The sequence below is a fragment of the Pristis pectinata genome, chromosome 9 (genome assembly GCF_009764475.1).
Source record: "Pristis pectinata isolate sPriPec2 chromosome 9, sPriPec2.1.pri, whole genome shotgun sequence".
Classification (NCBI taxonomy): Eukaryota; Metazoa; Chordata; class Chondrichthyes; order Rhinopristiformes; family Pristidae; genus Pristis; species Pristis pectinata.
This window is the reverse complement of record NC_067413.1, coordinates 76,064,434-76,088,191: the sequence shown is the minus strand read 5'-3', so window position 1 is coordinate 76,088,191 and position 23,758 is coordinate 76,064,434. Positions and strand designations below refer to the sequence as shown.

At 39.1% G+C, this 23,758-nt stretch overlaps 1 protein-coding gene across 1 annotated transcript in view; it reads right to left on the bottom strand.

Moving 5' to 3' along the window:
- The window catches only part of rab2a (RAB2A, member RAS oncogene family), a 48,022-nt gene extending 24,619 nt beyond the window's left edge, over window positions 1-23,403 (bottom strand). Inside the window, exons 1-5 of the mRNA XM_052022769.1 lie at window positions 23,174-23,403; window positions 8,697-8,768; window positions 3,023-3,090; window positions 1,626-1,708; window positions 112-204 (exon numbers count right to left, since the gene is read on the bottom strand). Coding sequence (XP_051878729.1) covers window positions 112-204; window positions 1,626-1,708; window positions 3,023-3,090; window positions 8,697-8,768; window positions 23,174-23,219 — 362 coding nt within the window. The 5' untranslated portion in view covers window positions 23,220-23,403. The remainder of the gene's footprint in view (window positions 1-111; window positions 205-1,625; window positions 1,709-3,022; window positions 3,091-8,696; window positions 8,769-23,173) is intronic.
- Window positions 23,404-23,758: the final 355 nt, after the last annotated feature.

Sequence of the window (23,758 nt, the reverse complement as noted above, 5' to 3'; positions counted from 1 at the left end):
TTTGGAATACATACAACTGTGACAGTAACTGTTCTCAGTATAGTTCCTTACCTTCCTATTACAGGTCTATACTTGAGCATTTTCTTAGGGCACGACATGTTAAAAATTTACCTCTTATTTCCAATAAGCATGATGACCATATTCGAGTTGGAATGCTGGCGAGCATCTTCTAACCAAGTTGTCAAGTGATTGAATGTGTCCCTTCTGTGGGGGGGGGGGAAATTTTTGTTTTTAAAAACAGGATGGAAGAGGTCTCACTATTAAACATAAGCATTCATTTAGTTTACAATAGGCAAACTTTGTAACCCTCAATTTCTTAATGCCTGCCTTTATCTCATGTATCAAACCACAAATCCATTTCTCCAATCATTTTGAATTCCTTTGATCTGATTTTCATTCCATTCAAGCTGCAATGCTTGCCTAAGGTTCAATGACACCAAGCAAAGCTCTAATCTTAGCACATTATCATTCACCGAGTCAACTTGGCAATGATGATCTTCCACTGCTTTTTCTGCACCATATTATGTTCTTTATTGAAAGTCACCTCTCCCTCCCACACAAAACCAAATTTTAATTGTTGGTTACATTCCTGCTCTTATTATTCATCATCCTAAAAGAAAGCTTCTACTGATATGTTTCACCTTCATTAAGTCATTCAGCTATATTCCTACCTCATTCTAATTGAAATGATTATTTGTACCATTTGCCACATCTATGTTTAATTGCCCTAGAAAGCTCCACTTCTCCCCAGCTTTTATACCAATTATGTTCCTGTAGAACTCAAGCAACCCATTTGCATCACTTACTGGAAAATTCTGCACCATGTCCAAAGAGGCATTTGGATTATTCTCATCTTGAATTAAGGGAATGGCTGTAAGAGCCTCAGGCAAGAAATGTTCATTTAAAAATCTTTTAGACCGGTTATTAGTTTAAAACTACTCTAGTATTTAAAAGTATTATTTCCAAACCTCTAATAGGCATTAAATATTTTAAACAAATATAAATCAAGATAGTTTTTTTTTAAAAAGTTTTGAGTTTGCTTTTTAAGTTTCTGAATATTTTGATGGAATGTTTGAGAGATATACAGAACCAAAATATTTTCAACTAATAGATCATTAATTTCAGCTATTAAGGAAGGTTTGACTGAACCAGTCAGCAAAGTTTTTCCACTCACTTTGTGGACTATGCTCTTACACATCAGAAACATGCAGGATGTTACCAAGAAGAATTCTCCTAGTGGTTTCCATAAGTTCCTGCTGGGAGATTACCAACATCATTAAAGCTTACCTTTGGCAATGAGCTGACACTACTTACCACGTAATACCATCTCTAATTTAATCTCAACTCCTGTATTTAAGGAAGTTGCTTGGTTAAATTAGAGGAACTGGGTGAAAGAAATTTAATGCAGTGAAACTAAATCAGTTGGAATCACAAGACTGTTCTCAGCTACAGGCTACTTTCTGTTAATGTAAATAAGGAATTTAATTACATTTCATTGAACATTCAAATTGACGCACTACATTTTCTTTACACAATTTAGCCAATTTCAGTTCAACTCAAGTGCCCCAATATGTAAAAAAAACTATTGAATCACAAGAATGAAAAATGAACTCTAAAAAAGTTACCTTGTGATGTCATAAACTAGCAAGGCACCAGCAGCTCCTCTATAGTAGGATCTTGTGATAGAACGGAAAGACTCCTGACCAGCCTAGAGAAAAATGAAACAGATTTCAAAAACACAAATTTTTATCCAAAAGAATTGTAACATATAGATTACAAGCATGTCTTTCTTGGGAAATGAATATTGAGTTTAAACATAACATTTGATTATTACTTTTAACTGCAAGGATGTGTTTATTGTTATTCTTTCCCTCATTTTCCTGACATCATACAGGTATTGGATTTCCAAACTGAATCTCCTTGCTCCTGGCTGAAACCACCATTTGCTTCTAACAAAAGTTGATAAGAAAAGGATACAAGGGGCTGGGTGGTGGAGAGGCACACAAACAGGCAGTCAAGCACAGAGCAATCGAGACCAAGATCCTCCTATTTATTAAGTGCAATAGAAGGGTTCATCTATCTTCCTGCAGTTTTTAAGAAAAAAAATCCAACTATTGAAACTACTGGAAAGATTGTCATCTACTGCTTGATAGGCCCCTTCAGAGAGCAGTTGACAACCACAGAAGGTCAGATCAGTCAAGGATGATTGGTATCCTTCACAATAAAATGGTTCCATGATCATGTTTTATTGATACAATTTTTTTTAAATTCAGAAACGGCCATTATTGGGATTTAAATACAAATCTAGTTATCTAGGTTCACCATACCCAATGTACCAACATTCGATCCTTACATTAAATAGCCTCACTAAACCTTTAAATCACAACTGAGGCCTCAATTGAAATAGCATTTCCAATTCTGGACATTATGTTGTAGGAAAGATGACCACCTAAGGTAGATGACAGTAGGGTTATTCTCCTTACAGGCAAGGAAATGGGATCTTTAATATTATGAAGGATTCTTACAGACCAAATAAGGAGACACTTGACTGCAGGAGGGTTGATAAACAAGGGATACAGATTGAAAGGTAACCGGCAGAAGAACTGGAATGCAATGCATGAATGGCTGCAGAGAGCAGATTCAAAAGCACTTCCAAAAAGAGAATTGGATAAGTACTTGATGAGGAAATTTGCATGACCGTGGAGAAAGGGTCGATTTAGGTCAATTGACAAACAGATACCCCTTGCTACTACAAAAATATACAAATGCAACAAAATAGTTTTTTTTTAATTGTTTACAGAAATGTCTTAAAATAAGATTGCCTTTTTGCAAATGAATAATGTGAAAACAAGTAGCAAATTGAATTTTGCTACTTGGCTAGATACCACAAGCCAGAGTTGATGTAAATATAAGCAAAGAATAGAAGGAGAAAATGTGCCAAGTGCTTGATCATAGTTTTATAGAATTATTCTAGCAATTAGATATGGCATTCAAATAGTCTCTTAAATTGAGAAAGACTTACAGTATCCCAAATCTGAAGTTTTATTTGTTTCCCATCGATGGTTATCATTCGAGCTCCAAATTCTACACCTGAATAAAAAATTAGAAAGGTATTATTAATGGTTTGAAATCAAGGGAACAGTTTTGGATGACCAATCCTGAATGAGGCCATTTGGGTAAAAAGTGTACGAGATCTTTTTTCATTATTAATGCTTTGCCAAGTAGTTAAGCAGCACATGGGTTCCAGGGATTCCTGGGATTCCTAAACAAGGGCAGAGAACGGAATATAATTCTGGTCACCCAAACAGGGACTAAAAGAAAACTTTTTGCATAGTCCTAGAGTCTTCAGCTACAAAGTTAGACTGGAAAAGTTGGAGTCATTCTTCTTGAAGCAAAAAAGATTGAGAGGTGATAGGGCAAACAGAACAACTGTTCCCCTTATCAGATGATCCAAAGACCAAGAGAGACAAACATTAAAGGTCAGTGTGATCTTCCATAAATTTCTCAGCTATCAGGTTGGGAAGCCTGCATGCTGCACTTACAGCAGGTTCATTTGGCAGAAGCACAGCAGCTGCCACCCCCAGAAGGACAGAATGACTGCTAGGACATCTACTTACTCCGTTATTTAAATCAGTTTTAATATGCATATATATTTTTTACATGTTAGATATTTTTCATTTTGTCACTTTTCTTTATTTTTTATATATATATATATATATATATATATATATATATATATACACACATACACACACACACAAAAGCAGGTCTGGTGTTACTGTTTGCAATCAAAGACATGCACAGCAACAATCACAACTCTGACAGTGTGCATGGAGGCAAGACCACTCTGGTTATTAAAAGGTTTCTGTGAATGCAGTGGGCTGACTAAGCTAAGACCACTACACTGATGGGCAATGTCAAAAAGCTGGGAATCGGCTCTGAGTAGATTGCACCGCAGGCTGTTCTGGGGGAAAAAAAAGCCTTTTCCAGGAACAGACAGCCAGTGATTTCAGGGCAATGGAAGATCTGTCCTATTGTTTGAGGAATAAACATTTGTCAGGACAAGGGTTAATTCCCCTGCCTTCAAAATATTACCATGGGGACTTGTGTCCACTTGAGAAAGCAACCAACACCCCAGTTTAACTTCTCATTTGGAAGATAGCATGCGACACAGTTGTCCCTCAATACCTGTCCGTGCTGGAGTCAGCCCAGATCTTTGTGCTTAAACTGCTGGAGTGGGAGTTGAAGACAGAGCCTTCTGACAGAGGCAAAATTGCTACCAGATGTACTACAGCTAACATAAGTTTCCATGAGTTTGATTTCATTCTCAGGTAGCTTTAGTGCCCAGAAAAATCAGAAAAAATTATAAACCCTGTAACTGATGAATCAATGTTTACCACCCATAACATTTTTTTTCATTTTGTTACTCATCTCTTTTAAATATTAACACATTTTTGTTCTTTCTACCAGGAATGCAGGTCTTTCACTGCTCTGGCAAAGCCAAATTTTCTCCAAAAATGACCACTAATATTTTTTTATAATTTCTCTTCCATGGACCAACTCTTAAGTTTCTCCCAATTCTCCAAGTCACTGATTTGCCGATTTAGAAATCCCCATGGTACAGAAAAGGAAAAGATCAACTGGTCCATTAATTCAATTACCTTCCAACCTACTTACCTGTAACTTGATTCCATTTCTTAGGATGAAAGACAAGCCCAACTCCCTTTATTCACAAATGAGCCAAATTCACACCTCTCCCACAGTAAAATGCATAAGGAACTTAATCCAAAAGCCCTCCCTAACATGGTTCAGTCCTCCCGTTTGTCTTATCAAGTAAACAGTTTGCTCCATACAGCATCCAAATGGTAAACCCAACCATTCTGAAATTTTCCACTTTTACTCTGGGGAAGCCACGTGCTATCCTATGGCAGCCTTGCCTCATGTCAAGGTGTTCCAAGCCAGAATCTCACTATTACATCAATGGAGGCCAGGTTACCACCAAATATTTGCTACATATCACTATCCAACAACTGGGATAGGGAGAGCCAGGATAATTAGATCCACACATCTATACCAGGCAACTAAATGCAGGCAGGGTATGCCAGGAAGTGTGGAGGCACAAGTCCAGGTTGGACCAAATCAAGCTCAATGCCAAAGTAAAACACTCCATTTCTCCAAGCTTTCCCTGAAACCACTAGGCCTTACAACAGGTTTCACGTTATTCTGTGTTTCACAAGCTTTAATCCATTCTGTGTCACAATATCCTCCACCAGGCAAGGTCCATAACCTGTACCAGTGTTCAAATACATGTACGAGGTTCAGGAGAATTACTTAATTGCAGATCTTTAATCCTAAACTGTATTACCTAATCAGAAAGTTTCTGATGTTCTAAGATACTGCTCAAGTCTCATCACTTAAAAGCTGGTTCTGTATTTACTGTAATACAGGCAACCCTCACATTAAGGAGGGTTGCATTCCTAGAAAGCTGCCTGTATCGGGATTCTGTGTAACACAAAACCCCTTTTCCTATTGAATCGCATGTTCTATGATGTGTTCCTATAGGGTGTTTTTCTCTCATATTAAGCTATTTTTATCAGCAATGACAACGTGACCCACCACCAGATTTAACAGCTGAGACCAACATTTGACTCAAGATGGACAAGGCTTGTGGATCAGGAAAGGGTTTAGGAAGTGGCGATATCAGGAAAAGGGATGGGATTCAAGGGTCAGCATTCTTGGGAGAAATGTGGTCTAGGAGTGCAGGAAAGCAATGGGTTAAAACTCAGTGATAGTGGATATGGAGTGAAGACTGATGGATTACTTCAAGGAGCCAATGTAACAGTTGGCAATGGCTATTGTGGCTTCCAACAATGCAGCGTGCCAGAGAAAATGTCTTACAGATGAAGGGTGTGGCAGCACTGCATTCAGATGTCTGTTCACACGTCCTCAGACTGGAGAGGATGCGGCAAATCAGGGCACGTTATAAAATTTTGCATTGTTTTTTCACAAATTCTTAAGATCCAATTTTATTCCGTATCTCTGAATTTTTGCTATGATTTGTGAATTCTGTTAGCTGAACTGCTGTAACACAGCGTCACCTGTTTTATTTTTCTTAAAGTTGCAATCTCTATTTAAAATTACAATACGTGACATTTACACGGAACATTCAAAGTATTCTAAAGATGTTTTACAGAACCATAGAAAATTAAACTGATTTACAGGGAAATGCGGTTTAGTTGTTAAGAAATGTTACCAAAAGCTGAATTTTGAAATAAGCTGGCAGTGAAACAGGTACTGGGATAAAGCGAAAAGAAAGTAGACCCAGAAAAAGACAAAGAAAACTGCCAAGGTACCAGCAATAGCAAGCCAAAGAGGGAATGTATAAAAAGGCAAAGCTGAAGGGCTGTAGGGTTTGGGGTGGGTGCACAAGGCTAGAGAAGATAGTTCTCATCCTTGTGTTCCACAGTCAGCTATGATGTTAATTCCATAAATTGCACATGGTGTTCAAATACTGGAGTCAAGAACAAGATCACCAATTTCTGTCGCAGATGCTATTAGGTTCTCCTAAACCCCAAACATCATTGACCTTTGAATTTAAGTTGCCAGCTCACGAAGCAGATACATTCATTTCGGAAAGGAATTTCCAAAAGGCACCTGATATTATTGCCTGCAAAGGATAGTTATATTGCCGAGCAGTGTATGATCATTATCTCTCACTTGAAATCCATAGCAGTTTTTGTCCATACCCACGAATCATCCATGTTAGCCTGGATGATTTATTAAACCTGTTATTTTGCCTTTCTCAGTAGAAGTGCTGAGTCTTGCATTGCTGCAACATAACTGAATGGGAAATAGAATATTTTCATGCATTTGTGCACATTTTTTACTTTGGCCAAGATGAAAGCACTGATTGAACTAGAAAAGGATTCTAGAGCTTTGGGATAAATGGGGATGTAATTGAGAGCTGAAGACTCTTGAAAGAGAAAAGGGAAGCATACGAACAGGCCAGATGAGTAAAGGATATGAAGAGAGGTAGATTGTACCTTAATATATTAATCAAGAAATTTAATTCTCCAGGCACTGATTAACTGGCTTTGTTTGCTAATAAGCATCACATGGTTTAATAGCACTTTAAACAAGCTAAGAAATGCAACATTGTAAATATCAGCAGTTAGCTGATGAGTGGCAAATTAGGCGAAACAGCTTAGTGCTAATTGTAGTTGTAACTAAATAACTGAGTAGTTTAGAGAAAACAGGCCAAGAATAGCAAAGACAGAACTGAACAACAGAGCTGTTTGGCAACATTTTTAATCTACAATTTAAATACAATCACTTCATATGCCATTGCTTCCAATCACTCAGGGCCCAACTGCAGTTTAACAGCAAGGAGAACTCAAGTTGCACTGTTCACTACCTTTAGATCCGAATTATTTAACTGAACATATCCAAATACACTGCTTTGGTTTGTGTAATACTTACCTTTGACGCAGAGACACATGGACTAAGGAATAAAGCTGAGCTACGTATGCTTTGATTGTGACAAGTCCCCATTCTTGACGATGGGTTCAGGTTACTTTGCAAAATATTTATTAACTACTAATAGTTTCTTAAAGTTACTAATTCATGAGAGGAAACATACCGACCCAACTAAAACAGCTTAAATCTCTGTGATATCTAATACATACTGGCAAGGGGAATTTATGCTTTGAGCCAACTGTTGAAAGCTAACAGCCTTTCTGAAATTGTGATAAAATTGACCCTGAGTTACAGTGGAGAAGCTTGAAGCTAACATTAGAGCATCAAAAATAAAGACCTACAGAACACCCAACAAATATTTCAATTTACTTTCTAAGATGCAGATCCTGGAACGCAAGTTAGACACTCATTCCCCCATTCCCCCCCCCCCACTTAACTCTTGCCCAAGAATACCCATGAAAACAATAAATGCACCTAAATTGAATCAAATTTAAGAAGATGAAACTAGACATGACTACTACCCAGTACTTTCAGAAAGTAACGAGCTACATCTCCCAGGAAAAATAATGCATGACATTATTAATGGGCAAAATATCCTTTCAGGGATGGAGAGTTGCATCACAGTCACCAATCTTTAGAACATGAATAATGCCATGTACCATACAAAAACAATAGTATTATTACAAAAATGGTTATCTTATTCCCACACCATAAACAAATTTAATCCCTTTTCCTTTCTCTTTCTTCTTACTCTAAATTTTTGCTTTCCAAACGGCCCCAGCTTTGCAGCCACTCGGGTAGCAGAAATTCATCCTAATTGAATTCACAATTCACTACCTAAAAGCTTGACGTATAGAATAAAATTCACTCTCATGGAATTTATGTGGAAAGAATAAGCAAATAATACAATTCAAACACCAACTCACATGCTGCTGTCAGGTGTGGGGTATGGCAGTAGTACCATACAGGCAATCACAACAGCCTTGAACTACACTTATTATGCTAATGTACGACCTTACTATTTCCATAATTATTCTTTTTCTAAAAGTAACCATACTCAATTTCTAACACTTATTGAAAAGAATACCACTAGAATAGCACCCAGAAAGAGGCTGAAATCTGATTTTTGAGGAGCCTGTGTGGAAAACAACATTCATGAGATTTCTATTGAAGGAGGCAAGGGAATGTTGGACATGCACAAATCCTTAACACATACTCACCAATGGTAAGGTCATGAACAGGTTGGAATCTCTTGTCTGTAAACTGTAATAATAAACATGACTTTCCCACACCTACAAAATAAATGAGATTCCAATTAATATTAAATTTAAAAACACTAGTATGAAGTGGAACCAAAATAACACAACAACAAAAAGATACACAATAGGCGGATGCTTAACACGTGCAACAGAACATGTCATCTTACAACTAGGTATCCATGCTCATTCTCAATTTTGTAGAAATAGGTAGGAGAATTTATAAACAAAGAAGATAGCCTGTTTGTGATAGGAGAGACAGGCAAAGCCAAAAAAAGATCTAAACTCCAGGTATTTTTTTTAACCCAATGGGTACCTAATCTTTGGGAATGGATCCCATAAGGTGCAGTGACCAAATCTTAACATGTACTTTCTATACAAGGAAACTTGATACAGATGGAAAAAAAGTAAATTTTGGTACCCAACTAAGTCCTAAATGGATACCATCAAGATGTCTAATGATGTACATAATGACGTACAATGATGTACATTAAGACTGACATCCACTTGGGCCTCACCTTTGTGCAGGAAATATGGTTTCAAATGCCTGCCCTTCATTGGCATTGCCCTAGCAATGAATTGCCCAATGCTTGGTGTGGAGAGGCTGCCTACAAGGGCTGGTGTTGAGAGTGCTGGAACAAGTGACACAGCAACTCAGCACTGGGATGTGGCTCTAGGGCACACCCTCTCCATCATGGTGAGGGAGACTGCTGTCTCCCCCTTTCTTCAGCTCCAGCCCAAAGGTTTCTTTATGACAACAAACTCAATGTTTATCAACCAAAGTTGAAGATACCTTAGAGAAATCTCCAGGCCAAGAGCACTGTGCAGCCAAACAGACAGAGAGGCAACAGCTTTCAACACATATAAAAGCAGGTGACAAGAGAATCCATAGGACACAGGAAGTACGTCAACACGTGGAGCAGATGCTGCTCGCCTCAAAGCTCACAGAGACTGTACCAGGCAAGGTGCACCTAGGCCCAACACCAGTGCTGGGCAGCTATACCACCTGTTCCAATTTGCCCAATATCAGCTTCTTCACCCCATACAATACATGACTCATTGCTGCAAGAGTGTCAGTGAAGGGTAGGGATTTGTGTCATGTTTCCATCACAGCAGTACACAGCAAAATGCAAGCAGCGGTTTGCACTTGGTTCCCAGCACAGCAGCACTGGCAGTAATGCTTCTCTACCTGACCCCCTTTTTAGCACTAATGCCATTACTCTGTGTTCCGAGGAATGAAAACACTGAGTGGCAAGTGAGGTACCAGTGTGCTAAGGAATGTTTTTAAATATTCCAAACTCATGAAAAGCACTATATAAATGCATGTTCTTTGGGTGCTCAAAAGTTGGAGGAAATTTGGCAAATATCTGTGCCATTGTTTGGTAGCAGATATTTCAATACACACTAGGCCTATGGCAGAAGTTTGTATATCAATAACCTAACAGCAAAGGCTATTTGTTTTGGAGTAAATAGCACAATGTCAGCACGAATGGATATACTAAACAATCTTAAAACCACAATATACTTTCCGAGCATTGAACTCAAACATCTTGTCTCAGCTCCCAATATTGTCCCTCAAGTTAAACAAATGCATTTTTAGATAATATGCATCTTTAATTGGTCTTGGCCACACTAATTGGGAATCTCATTGTAACATGCAACTATAAACAATGCAATTTCAATTCTTTGCTTAGCATATTAGCACTTTTGTTACTGCTGGCACCAATACTGATAGCATAAGCACAGCAGCTTCATTTTGTTTGGGTACTTACCCACAGTACAATTGGGACTACTGCACATCATATTAATACATTAATTGCAAGCATCTTTAAATAATTTCTGCACTAATAAGTTTGCATGTGGGACCAATTCAAAAATCAAAGACTACATATTGTACTGTGGAAATAATACATTTTTGAACATTAACTAGCAATAACATTTCACCAACATCCTACCATTCAAGGTATATAACAAAAAGCATGGAGATTTTAACAGAAACATAACTCAAAAATTGATACCAAACTAGCTAAGTAATTGGTATTAGCTTATTATTCTCACTTGTATCGAGGTACAGTGAAAAACTTGTCTTGCATACTGTTCGTACAGATCAATTCATTACAGTGCAGATACATTGAGTTAGTACAGAGTGAATTGAGGTAGTACAGGTAAAAACAATAAGAGTACAGAGTAAAGTGTCACAGCTACAGGGAAGTGCATTGCAGGTAGACAATAAGGTGCAAGGTCATAACTAGGTGGATTGTGAGGTCAAGAGTCCATCTCATTGTACAAGGGAACCATTCAATAGTCTTATCACAATGGGACAGAAGCTGTCCTTGAGACTGGTGGTATGTGCCCTCAGGCTCCTGTATCTTCTCCCTGATGGGAGAGGAGAGAAGAGAGAATGACCCGGGTGGGAGGGGTCTTTGATTATGCTGGCTGCTTCACCAAGGCAGCGAGAGGTATAGACAGAGTCCATGGAGGGAACTGCATAAATAAGTTACGGTAACAATTTAAGCACACCATTTTGAAACAAAACTTGCATTATATAAAAGTTATATATTTGGTATTATTTAATACAATTAACAGTTAACTTGGGTAATGGCATAACTCTAAAGCACGGATCAATCAACTTCATAGAAACAGTATAAATCAATTAGAAAGACAATTTAATCAAAGGAAGTCAGCAAAAATTTAAGGTATTGTCTGACTAGCTTTATTGAATTTTTGATAAGGTAACAAGCAATGTCAATGAGGTTAATATGTTTAATTAAGCCCATGAGAGTGGTGGTATGGTGCTTAATGCCCTACAATGGCCCACTAACCAAAAAAAGTTCAAGGGATCAATCAGAAAGCTTCCACAATTGGCAGAACACAAAGCGTAATGATTCTATGAGCGTTAGTGAATGGAAGGTCGCACAGAGTGTGGTTCTGCACATCTCAGTAATGAGTCCATTAATTTTCATGGTATACATCAATGTTAGGGTTTTAAACATGGGAGCCAGAATAAAGATTTGAAGTAGATAGCAAAAATACCATTGTGGTTAAAAGGAAGAAAGACATAGTCTGGAGAAGGGTATCAATGGATAGTAAGGATGACAAAAATACAGAGTTAGTTTAAGGGGCTCTATAACAGATATCCTCTGGGCAGCCAGAACGTAGAGCAACCCAAAACTGGAGTTAATTCACAGAGCTTTCAATGTCCAACTCCATCAGAAATGTATGCATCCATGCTCCAAAATATTGATTTGAAATATTGATTTGGGTCACAATATGGCCTAGATGAAGCATTTCAGGTCTAGCAAAATCATCACCACAGGCATTTTGTTTTCTGCAATGTAATCACAGCCTAGTAAAAGTTAAGTTGTAGCATGATGTTTTAATAGTCTTTAAGGGTAAAAAGATGAAACAACAGAACTTTGACTTAAACAAAAATCAATCAAGGTCCATGGAACAAATCTCATTCTCAAACTCTGCCTCACTGATAGACACTTGGTCATGCAGAAAAAAAGTCACAGGACATTTTGTTTAAAAAAAATCACATACAAAGGATAAATTCAAGTTGGCATTTCCCTCATGAAAGCTCAAAATGTATATGAGAGGTCAAGCTGACTTGAATTGTATTCATTAGAGTTTAAAAGGACGAAAGGAGATCTCATCAAAACTTTAAAATATACTTAAAAGGCTTGAGAGGCTAGAAGCAGAGAGGATGGCTTCCTCTAACTGAGAAATCTAGGACCATGGGGCACAGCTTGAGAATAAGAGGTTGGCCATTTAGGACTGAGATAAAAAGAAATTACTTCAGAGGATGAAGAATCTTGGATTTCTCTCTATGCTGGGCAGCTATGGAAGCTCAAAGATTGGTTCCCTTAATGCTTAGAAATCTAAGGAAATGACGATAGTGCCGGAAAGCAGTGCTGGGATAATAGCCTGACCTTGAATGGTGAAGCAGCCTCGAAGGATTGTATGGCCTACTCCTGCTATTTGCAATGTTCTTAAAATACTCAGAATGCTTGCACAGGAACTGATAAAAAGAACTTCCGTATTAATTTCTGCAATAAATGCTCATTGCTTCAGCATATTTTGTTCAACCCAAATTTCAGGTTTCAGATAAGTTTGCACAAATTTTTAGATGCTCACTTCATTTGAATTACAGTTAAAGTTTCCCCCAATAAAGTCAGAAGATAATTGAATGCTCTCATGCCAAATATGACTTGAACTTCTCTCTCTACCCAGTAAAATACAACAGATTCGCTGATAATTCTGGAATACTCAGGCTCATATCAAATTCCCACCTCTCGAATCCAGCTGTACCAAGCCCCTTCAGTTGCAGTAATGTAGTCAACATGGTCGACCATACATTATAGGAGCATGTATGCCATACTCCACAGGTGAAAACACAGCTGCAGAGCATGTAGTCTCCAAAAACAATTATATATAGATGTACCCTAATTTTTTTCCAAACCACGTCTGCTTTGTGGATCAGCTCCCAATTCACATTGCAGACATTAGACCTTTAAAATCAGTTTCAAATACAGAAGTGTCTTGTACTAAAAAACTTATAACATGGCCCTAGCCCACCCAAGTTTTGTAAACATTGTAGTAAACACTATCTAAAAAAGAGTCAGTCCTTGTACATTAAATTTAAAAGTATTACCCAGAGTCAAAAATCAATGTTAATATTACTGCATTTCTGATGTATATTTCCAGCAATTCTCTGCAATTTATCAGTCAAGATGGTCAATTAATTAAGCAAAACAAATTGCATCTTACAAAATATTTTTACCACTGATGACACTGCAGTATTGTGTTTGGATGTTCAAAAACAGTTCAAACCAAGAAAAGCTACGATTGTACATCAGAATAAATTGATGTCGACAAGAGGACTGCAGCTTAGTGAAATGGTGGACATGAATTTTCCTACTACTTAGCCCTTGACTGCAACCTGGATTTGAAAAGAGAACATTTTGTCCTCTCAACTTGAGATCTGCGTAGTGAAAAAGCTCGAATGGCTTTTATTGGCAGTGCAACAATTTAACTTTAATTAAGAATTATGCCCAGCAACACTCATCCACAACAGTCTATAAAATGCCTCTGCCTTACTACAGCAATATTGCAAAACTTAAAAGATGAAAAAAAATTGCTCAGATAATTTACATGGACATTACTCCAAACATTACTGGATTTTAGGCAAAAATTATTTCCAATTAGATTTGGATGCTCTATGTGAAAAACCTTACAACAGGTAAATACAATGTGGTAACAATTGCCAATTTCAAACTTATAAATTGATTATCCTGTATCAGAATCTATATTCAATGGTTCAATGCAAGCAGTGATTGAGGTTTGAGAGTTGATCTGCTGACATCAGAAGAATGGCTGCATTATATTAGCCATACATCAATAGGCTATTAAGGGGCACAAGTCAGTGAACAAACTTGCTGTCTTCAATGCTCTTCCCTTCCCAGCAGCAGCCCTCCAAAATATTTAAACAGACAGTAACAGAAGCACGTCATGTTAGCCTCATACACATGGAATTTTCATTTAAACAGCCTCAGGTACTACAGAACATGAATTATTCTCAAGATGCAACAGTACCATGGTGATGAAGTATGTGGGTCAACTTTATAATGAAATCATTTCACTTTTCTCATCTCCTCCCAACATAGCTTTGTAAAAGAGCAAAATCTCCAACTTGCAGTAGGCGACCATAGAACACTACAACACAGAAAACAGGCCATTCGGCCCTTCTAGTCTGTGCCAAAACAGTATTCCAGTAGTCCCATTTACCTGAACCCAGTCCATAACCCTCTAGACCTCTCCCGTCCATGTATCTATCCAATTTATTCTTAAAACTCAAGTGAGCCCGCATTTACTACATCAGATGGCAGCTCGTTCCACACTCCCACCACTCTGAGTGAAGAAGTACCCTCTAATGTTCCCCCTAAACCTTTCCCCTTCCACCCTAAAGCCATGTCCTCTTGTACTTATCTCTCCTAATCTAGGTGGAAAGAGCCTACTCGCATTTACTCTGTCTATACCCCTCATAATTTTGTAAACCTCTATCAAATCTCCCCTCATTCTTCTGCACTCCAAGGAATAAACTCCTAACCTGTTCAATCTTTCCCTGTAACTCAACTCCTGAAGACCCGGCAACATTCTAGTAAATCTCCTCTGCACTCTTTCAATCTTACAAATATCCTTCCTATAGTTAGGTGACCAGAACTGCACACAATACTCCAAATTTGGCCTCACCAATGTCTTATACAACCTCACCATAACATCCCAACTCCTATACTCAATACTTTGATTTAAGAATGCCAGGATGCCAAAAGCCTTCTTTACAACCCTGTCTACCTGCGACGCCACTTTCAGGGAATTATGTATCTGAACTCCCAGATCCCTTTGTTCCTCCGCACTACTCAGTGCCCTACCATTTACTGTGTATGTCCTACCTTGATTTGTCCTTCCAAAATGCAACACCTCACACTTATCTGCATTAAATTCCATCTGCAATTTTCTGGCCTATTCCTCCAGCTGGTTCAGATCCCTCTGCAAGCTTTGAAAGCCTTCCTCGCTGTCCACTACACCTCCAATCTTAGTATCATCGGCAAACTTGCTGATCCAATTTACCACATCATCTAGATCATTGATAGAGACAACAAACAATGGCCCCAGCACAGATCCCTGAGGCAGACCACTAGTCACAGGCCTCCAGTCTGAGCAACAATCATCCACTACCACTCTGTCTTCTCCCACACAGCCAATTTCAAATCCAGTTTACAACCTTTCCATGGATACCTAGTGTCTGAACCTTGTGAACTAACCTCCCATGTGGGACCTTGTCAAAGGCCTTACTAAAGTCCATGTAGACAACATCCACAGCCTTTCCTTCATCTACTTTCTTGGTAACCTCCTCGAAAAACTCTACAAGATTCGTTAAACACCATCTACCATGCACAAAGCCATGCTGACTATCCTTAATCAGCCCTTGGCTATCCAAATACTTGGATATCCGCTCTCTCAGAACACCTTCCAATAATTTACCCACTACTGATGTCAGGCTCACTGGCCTGTAATTACCTGGTTTACTTTTAGATCCTTTTTTAAACAACAGAATTACATGACCTACCCTGCAGTCCTCTGGCACCACACCCGTGGCTAAGGACATTTTAAATACATCTGCTAGAGCCCCTGCAATTTCTACACTCGGCTCTCTCAATGTCCGAGGAAATATCTTATCAGGCCCAGGGGACTTATCTACCTTTATTCACTGTAAAGCAGCAAGCACCTCCTCCTCTTTAATCTCTATATGTTCCATGATATTATTGCCTGTTTCCCTTCCTTCCATATCCACTATGCCAGTTTCCTGAGTAAATACTGATGCAAGAAAACTGTTTAAGATCTCCCCCATCTCCTGAGGTTCCACACATAGACGACCACTCTGATCTTCTAGGGGGCCAAGGGTATTAAATTTTTAGTCCATGCATATCTAAAGTATTTCCATTCCCTTGCTATAAAGTGACATCATAATCATATACAAGAACCTATCAACAGATAAACACACCCATTGATGCCAATAAAAAGCAATCGATGGAGAGATGTGACAGGGCTTCTTCCATAAGAATGAGTTACATCCGATAATATTCAAATATTTTTTAAAACTAGAACCAATGTAGCAGTAAATCACACTTTCTGTTGAAATTTAAAGTTGTTATAGTGTCATATTAACCACATGACAGGACAGCAGAATAATTCAAAGTATGGTTTGAAAATTCTATTCTGAAATACAATGCCTAAAAAAGCCTGAAAAAAATAATTTTAACTATGACACAAAACACCTTAGTTATTCAGTAAATAAAGCTAATGAAAAACATCTACTTGATCCGCCAAAAACTACTAGTTAACTTTCCTAAAAATTGCAAAAACTATGCCCATGTTATGGTGGTATATTTGTAGGAAAGAGTGGTCATAGGACTGCATGAAGTATCATGGCATCAAGTCAAACATGTACAGGGTAATCACCTGATCACCATCTACCATCCTGTTAACTGATAAATCAGTACCTCTCCATATTGAGCAACACTTGGAAGCTGCAAAGGATAGAAAGGGCCAAAAAGGTACTCCAGAATGGAGAATTTCAATTCCCATCACCAAGAGTGGCTTGGTAACACCAACAGTGAAAGACAGAACCATTGGGTTGGGACTGCAAGTGATGAGAAAACCACAACATAACAATATTTCTAGGAGTGACTATCACACTGGCCTTACCCCATTTTCACATCAAGAACAGCATTGTGTTGTGTGGCACCACTAGCACACCATATAAAATGGACTCAGAACGCATCTGGCAGCTCAAAACTGGATATTCATGAGGCATTGAGGTCATCAGCAACAGAATTCTATTCCACCATAATCTGCATCCTTATGGCTTGGAATATCCCCCACTTAATATAATTAAGGCAAGGGATCCAAAAAATGGTTCAATGAGTGCAGAAGAGCATGCCAGGAGCAGATATTTAAAAAGTAAAATGTCAGTCTGGCGAGCCTGTCAAAGAACAAAAACAGCCTGGTATAGGTTTCATCAGGACCAATCAGCTGCAGACCACATTGCAGCCAAAGAGCCAAATTTAAGATGCAAGAAGAGAATGATAGCCTTCAACATAATATGTTTGCATGTGCTATCAAGCTCCGGTTGAAAACTGAAGCAATTGGGCATCGAGGGAAAAAATATTCCTCCAGTTAGAGTGAAGGCCAACCATCCCTCTCCCAGGATCTCAAAACAAAGTATTTAAACCTTCATTTGTACATAGGCTGATAAGTGATGAATCACATTTCTACCACTCAAGTACCAGGCAACAGCCACCTCAAGGAAAAGCTTAACTGCTCATTCTTAACAATAAATGGCTTTACATTTGCTAAAATTCCCACTATCAACATTCTAGGGACATTTCTGACCACAAAAAGATCAGCCATATAGAGTCTGGGGCTACAAGAGCAAGCAACTGGGTATCCTATGGTAAGCGACTTACCTCCTGACACCCCAAAGCCTTCCCAGCGCTGCAAAGCACAAGTTAGGAGTGCAATGAAGTACTCTCCTCTTTCCTGGTAAGTGTGATGCCAATGTCACCCACCCAGAGCAAAGCCTCCTTGATTTCCTACCAAACCAATGCCCTAAATATCCATTCCTTTCACCACTGGTGAACTGTGGCTACAACATGCATCATCTACAGAATAGCTACTCGCTTTGGCTGCTCCAACAGCACCCTTGCCAATACAAGGGCAACAAGCATACAAGAACACCATTACCTGCAAATTTCCCTCCCAAATCCAACACCATCCTGATAATGGATACTACTTTCCTTCATTACCGATTCTGGATCCTGGAGCAACACCACTATGGGAGTAACTCCAGCAGAAGCAATGCACCGGAAATTCATTGGAACTGCTACAGGACTGTTCATATTACTTTGTTGAAGGTGCTACAAAGGTGGTTCCTAACATGCCACTAGCACTGTAATGCCAATGGTAACTGGCCCAAGTACTGACAAAAGCACTCGTCATCACTATACCAACATTACAGTGTCTCCTTCAGGGCTTCGACTATTTTCATTAAAAGTTATCTAGTTAAATTCCTGTTGTTCTAAATTAGAAGAGTCCAGAGTTGCCATTCATTCTGCCACCTTTGTATCCTACAAGTACAAAACTATGTAATGACGGTTGAATATTGCAATTTTAACAATCTTTTTAACAGAATACCAACAACCTTAGAATTTAAATTTGTATAACCTTTTCCATCTCCAGGACAAAGCATTTAGAGTCAAGGAACTACTTTTGAAGTGTTATAATGGAACATAGCAATCAATTTGTACAAGGCAAGATTTACCAATGGAAAAAGCTGAAAGACCTCTGCAACATCTCCTAAACATGGCATTGAAATCAATCTGGAGTAAGGAAATGACGTACATCCATTTGATTTAGATAGTGCCACTAACCTCAAACTAGTAACATAATTTTACATGTATCTAGAGTCTAAAAGGCAGGCCAAGTCATTTGATTCATCCAATACTGTAGGACAGTACTTTTAAAGCTCTAACCACATCAGTATTGGCGACAATTGCCAGCTTTTAAAAAGATTGGCTCACAAATTACACCAAAGTGTCTTAATACCAAACTAATAGAAGGAAGACAATGAAAAGCAGCAAACCTTCAATTGCCAGAAGCAGACACTACTTGTAAACATTTGGTTGGTCCACAACTCAAAGGATTTTAATTCTGCATTACAACAGGATTTCCTGGTTGCTGTTGGCAGGAAGGGTCAGTTCGAGATTTCATATTTATACAATGCCAGAAGGTTCATATCAGGTAATTATAAACCAGGCTCTACTTTGGTAAGGGAAGAGTGGCAGCAAAACCTTTGGTATTAAAGGGAATTTAGTTATTCACCTAAATGTTGCATTTGTACAAAAACACCACCTGTAAAAACCCTGAAGTATACACAGCCAATGGACTATTTTAAACTTAGTTCCTGAAGCAAAGTAGAGGAACTGTGGGCAACTTACACATGGGTAGCTCCCACAAAGAGCTGTGACACATTGATCAACTGATATGTTTTAGTGATACTAGCTGTGAGGAAATATCTGCCAAACCAACCATTCTGCTCTCTTTCAAAATAACCCACAATATATTTTATGTTTACTTTAGGAGGGGTGATGAGACCCCTTTAACAACTTTTATGATAAACTGCACCTCCTTAACCAAGTGCTATCACTTCAGCTTGGATTACTCCTTGCCGGTAGTATTAAATCCTCTATTTTGTAGTAGAAGCAAAATAGGTAGCCCTTCACAAAGGCCAACAATAAGAGCAATGGTACTAAAGCCAAGAATGTTATCAGTTTAGATAAAATCTATTCATTTGTGCCAGATAAATCATGCAAGAATGAGCAGAGTCATAAAGGATGGAAACAGGCCTTTCAGCTCACCAAGTCTGCACTAGCTAGTAAGCACCCACTTACATTAACCCTACACTGATCCCATTTTACCTTCATATTGCCCATCAACACACCACAAATTCTACCACTCACCTACACATAACAGGCATTTTACAGTGACCAAATTAACCTACCAACCCGCACATCTCCGGGATGTGGAAAGAAACTGGAACATCCCAAGGAAACCCATACAGTCACAGGGATAATGTGTAAACTCCATACAGACAATAGATCAGGATTGAACCCCAGTCGCTGGAGCTGTGAGGCAGCTGCTCTCCTACATGCACCACTGTGCTACTCAAATACTACATCCTTGAGCTCATGTTGTGCTGTGAATCATCAAATGAGTTTGGGTTTAAGCAATTATGCTGCTCATTTAGGAGCTTGTTTATTCAAATTTATGATTCTGAAAGTGTATATGGCTGTCTAATCAATTTGTCTTATTTGCCAATACTACACAATTGCTCTATTGCTATTGAGCATAATTATTTTTTTTCTAAAAGCCATTAGTTTTTAATATTAAATTTGTCAAATTAAACCAATAAGAAAACTACCTTGCAGTCAAATTGTGGCGAGTTCCAAGTCAAACCACCTTGCCGCTAAAATCCAAGGTCTGCCTCGTTCATCAATTTTCTGGTACTGTCCATAAATATACTTACACGCAATTACATAAAGTTCAAACTCAAGACTTCAGGATACCAATTTGGTTTCAAATGCATATGAAAACCAATGAAAGTTGCAAGTGCACTGGCATGAATCTACCAGTACCATTTCACTGGGGTTTGGAAAGTTGAAACCATTAGGAGTGCCCAAGTGGCAGCATGGAATAGCTCACAAGAATACATCTTGAATTTTGAATAAAGAAAATACTGACCCTACCTAGGAGGTGATTAAAATTTCATCTTCAAATTCATTTTTAGATTAAATAAAGCTGCTTTAAGCACTCGAACACTCCATTGACATAATTACAAACAAAACATTTAATGCACTGCATTTCTCCACCAGCATATAATAAATCATACCTTGCCTTATCTAGCTGGAGCTGTCCTATCCATAGCTCATATCAAATTTCTTCGGTTTTTCCCCCAACATGACCAAAGGCTATGACTTGGGTACGTCATTCCCAACTTTTTTTTGCCAATGAGACCAAAATTGTTTTGTGCTCATTCTGGGTTGAGATTTTTCAGAGAATACTCCTCCATAATTTTGACAGAGCTGCAGGACCAGTACACCAGAATGTTCAGCCCCAGTTATTTTCATATCTGATCCGAATGTATATTTAGCCATCTTGGTTGCTTATGCTAAATACACTTGCCCAACAAAATAGTCACTTTGTTCTCCAGGATTCTCTAAAGTAGCAGCTTTATGCAGTAATAATCTGCAAGATCCCTCAACAATATTAAATATTTCCATCACTTCACACAATCTAATGATACTGAGAATACTGGCCTAGTCTGTGCAACCTGTTCTATTAATATGTTTAACCATATCATCGTGGTAAGTTTGATAAAATCTTACAATATTATTCCATCATGCAATATGGTTATACTTCAGTTTTCTTCCATTTGTTTTTGGAGGGTATTGAATCCTTAAGGTGGCACTTGTAGCTGTATTTTAAGTTCCAAAAGCACAACAGGAACAACTTTTTTTTATATAAGGGAAAATATGAAAGCCACCACATGTCATTCAGCAGACCTGATACATTGTACAAAAATCATGAACAGCAACAGCAAACAAGGCAAGCGTTCAACCCTTAAAGTCCTCGCTGGCATTCTGCAAAGGCAACGCAGCAGTTCCCACTCCATCATTTTTGTTGTAGCCCTGCCATTTTTTCCCTTTTTCCATCTCACTTTTGGCTCACCTTTCACAAGTCTGTTCAATCCAAACCCTTCTTTGAAGTATGAAACTATTCTCATTATACCATCACATTTTATGTTGTCTACAAAATGTGAATTTATCTTCTGTGCCCAAACCTAATTTATTAATACCTGAAAAACATCAGTATCTACCTTTCTACAGTCCAAAAAGATAACAGCTCACCAAAAGATTGTTTTCTGTCAGTCAGTATCTTATTCTTGCTGCCATTGCCATTTTACTTCCATTAAATTCAACCTTGCTAACATACTATTATAAGCCACTTTATTAAACAGCTTTGAAATTCTGTATACACAATAATAGCATCACCCTCTTCATCACTTAATTCAAAAAATGCAATGAGATTAGTTAAACACGACTTGCCCTTTTACAAATCTCTGCTGGCTTTCTAAAACTAAATTATTCTCATCAAAGTAACTTAATTCTGCTGTAGTCTCTGAAACCTTCCCTCAGAGGCTAAATTGATTATCTGCTTGCAGATTTTTTTTAAAAACCAAATCAAGGTCCTTTGAAATTACAATGAAAAATGGAATTCACCAGATAAGGTTTGGTACTTGTTTGAACTTTTTTTTGGTAAATTGGCCATTTGAAATCAATCCATTGATGTCTTAAGACTCAGGTTAACTACATAAATCACCACCTGAATAGTTGCTGTGCACACCTGCATAACACACACAACCTACATGGTATTTTTCTTTGGGGGGGGGGGGGGGGGAAGAAAAAAATGCAAGAGGGAAGAATCCCTATCATTTCATAAATCATTCAAATCAGTTCGATTGCCTTGCATTTTAGTTTTTTTTTATTTCTTCATCAGTCATAATTCATCAAATCATACCTAGTCTGTTCTCCCAGATGCAGGAAAAGTATCAAGTGTCAATGTAAAGTACTAATGAACGAGATGTCAAACGTTTGTCCACAACATAAAAAAGAATGAATGCATTAGTTTTACCTACAATTTACATACTTCAGAAATACAAGAATTGAGTTTCATATTACCAAATGGAAAATTCAGTCCTCTTTGGCAATAATGGCACAAAATGCATTCACTTTTACAGTCTCCTCCCCAGCATGCAGTTGTCGCCATCCCGAGGAGGGTTCTCAGTGCAACTGGGCTTCACCTCATTAACAGAATCACAGGCAAAACAGTGCGGCGAGCGAGCACCAACTCTTGGCCGTGGCTCTAGGCGAGGCCTGGAGGAAGTGTGGACCTTCTCACGTCCTAAAGGCCCAGTTTTTGGTTGAGAAAGTGTCCGAGTCTACAACCCTCCTGCCCCTTAGTCTAGGACGCTCCCATCCCCGCCTATGAAACACTTGGAAACAGGAGTGAAAACAGCCGAAAGCGCAAACCTCTCCCAACAACCCCTTGTCTCCACCACACCCAGCCTTCGCCAACCAGGCCGGAGGACCGCGGCGGACGCCAGGCTAGGTGAGCTGGCAAATCGGCTGGGAGCGGAGGCCCAAGCCAAGGCCTACTGGTGCCTTTCCCCGCCCTCCCATTGTACTAACAAACCCCGATCCGCTCGGAGCCCGTGTCGCTTCGCGGGCCCGCAGCCCCGGGGCTCGGCACTCGGCACTCACCTGTATCCCCGATGATGATGTACTTGAAGAGGTAAGCGTACGCCATCGTGTGTCCGCGGTGACTGCGCACTCGAGCCGCCGCCGCTGCCGCCTCAACAATAACAGCTCCTGTCGACGTCAGCAGCGGAAATGCCGGGCTGGCGGCCGGCCGCTCACAGCGCCCTCAGCGGCACCGGCCCGAACTGCCGCCTCGCCGTCCTCCCAGTCTGCACACGTATGCATTGGCGAAGTGCTCGCCGGTTTGGAGGCCTTTGTCGACTCATTCACTGAACCTCACATGAAACGGTCTGTGTTTGACACAAAAAAAGAGACTCTCTGATCTCAGCCCGAAACGTCGACTGTTTATTCCCCTCCATAGACGCTGCCTGACCTGCTGAGTTCCTCCAGCACTTTTTGTGTATTGCTCCAGATATCAGCATCTGCAGAATTTCTTGTGTCTGTATGACACCATCTGCAAAACAAAGGTTGAAAAGCAAAGGAAAACGTCGCTGATACTGGAAATATGAAACAAAAAGAGTGAACGCCAGGGATCCTCTGCAGGTCAGGTGGTATCGTGGAGAGAAGAGTTAACACTGTACCTCTCTC